General features: G+C 62.3%; 1 protein-coding gene across 1 annotated transcript in view; it reads left to right on the top strand.

Moving 5' to 3' along the window:
- Positions 1-1,222, top strand: part of HMHA1 (histocompatibility (minor) HA-1) — a gene marked incomplete at both ends in the record, with an annotated part of 5,599 nt that overhangs the window by 2,455 nt on the left and 1,922 nt on the right. The window contains 4 exon segments of the mRNA XM_010136463.1: positions 96-233; positions 502-591; positions 594-640; positions 942-1,093. Of these exon segments, the coding sequence (XP_010134765.1) occupies positions 96-233; positions 502-591; positions 594-640; positions 942-1,093 (427 nt within the window).

Below are 1,222 nucleotides of genomic sequence, written 5' to 3'. Positions count from 1 at the left end.
AGGAATGCCCGGAGCAGCAGGGTCCAGGGGCAGGGAGCTGGTCTCGTTCTCCTGGCCCCTGAGCTGTCTCCAACTCTTGCTCTCCCACCTCTCAGGCCGAAGAGGCGATGGCCACGTACCGGACCTGCGTGGCGGATGCGAATACGCAGAAGCAGGAGCTGGAGGACACCAAGGTGAACTCCCTGCGGCAGATCCACGAAGTGATCAAACAGAGCGACCAGGTCATCAAGACGGTGAGTGGGGCTCACTGGGGACGGCCCCAGGGCAGGGGGTGGCCATGCCCTGCTCAGGAGGGGTTCAGAGCTGCCCCTGTTCCAGGTGAGCTCAGGGGTGCAGAGGTCTCCTCACCCCCCTGAGCTCTGAACAGCCACGGCTCAAGGCTGCAGACCAAGCCCTGCTCCACGCTCCCGATTCCTCATCTAACCTGGAGCTCCTCGCCTCTCTCTTCCGTCGCTGTCAGCTCACAAAGCTCACGTCTGATTTTCTCTACGTTATTTTCAGGCCACCATCTCCTTCTACCAGATCATGCACATGCAGACGGCTCCGCTGCCCGTCAACTTCCAGACGCTGTGCGAGAGCAGCAAGCTCTACGACCCGACACCCAGTACGACTTCGAGCCCTACGTGTCACACAACGCCTGGTAGGAAAGGAGAGGGGCAAGTCTTTTCTGCTCTACACTCATCTTCACTGCTGGCAACCTGCTCCCGGGCTGGCACTGGGCTCCCCTGCAGAAACCAGTATGCCTTCAGCCAGCAAACTGGGGCTGGACCCGCTGTCTGGGAACTTCCCTCCCATCCTGCGATGGATGAGTCGGGCTGGCTCGTGTTTACGAGAGGACTGGAAACCCCAAACCAGGCGGTGGCAGCCAGGAACAAGGTTCTGAGGTGTCCTTCCTTCTCACCCGCCCAGACATTCCCTTTTCTCCTCCTTTCTGCCCCCAGGTCCCCCTTCACCCGGACACGCAAAGGCAGCTTCAACGCCAGTGACTTGTCACCGAGTGCCAGCTCTGACGGGGCCGGGCTGCCCAAGGACGGGACCCTCTCGGAGGGAGGAGCAGGAGCCAGGGAGCAGCAGAGCGGGGCTGAGCGGAGAGGTGAGTCCCCGCAGCGCCGCTGCAGAGGCTGCTCAGTGTGTGACCGAGACACCACAGCCGCACCCGCCCCGCACCAGCCCGTCAGCACGAATCCAAGTGCCTCCCAGAGCCCAGGCTCTTCTCCCCTGT

Source organism: Buceros rhinoceros, unplaced genomic scaffold (assembly GCF_000710305.1).
Source record: "Buceros rhinoceros silvestris isolate BGI_N320 unplaced genomic scaffold, ASM71030v1 scaffold22595, whole genome shotgun sequence".
NCBI lineage: Eukaryota > Metazoa > Chordata > Aves > Bucerotiformes > Bucerotidae > Buceros > Buceros rhinoceros.
This window is presented reverse-complemented; position numbering and strand designations above follow the sequence as displayed.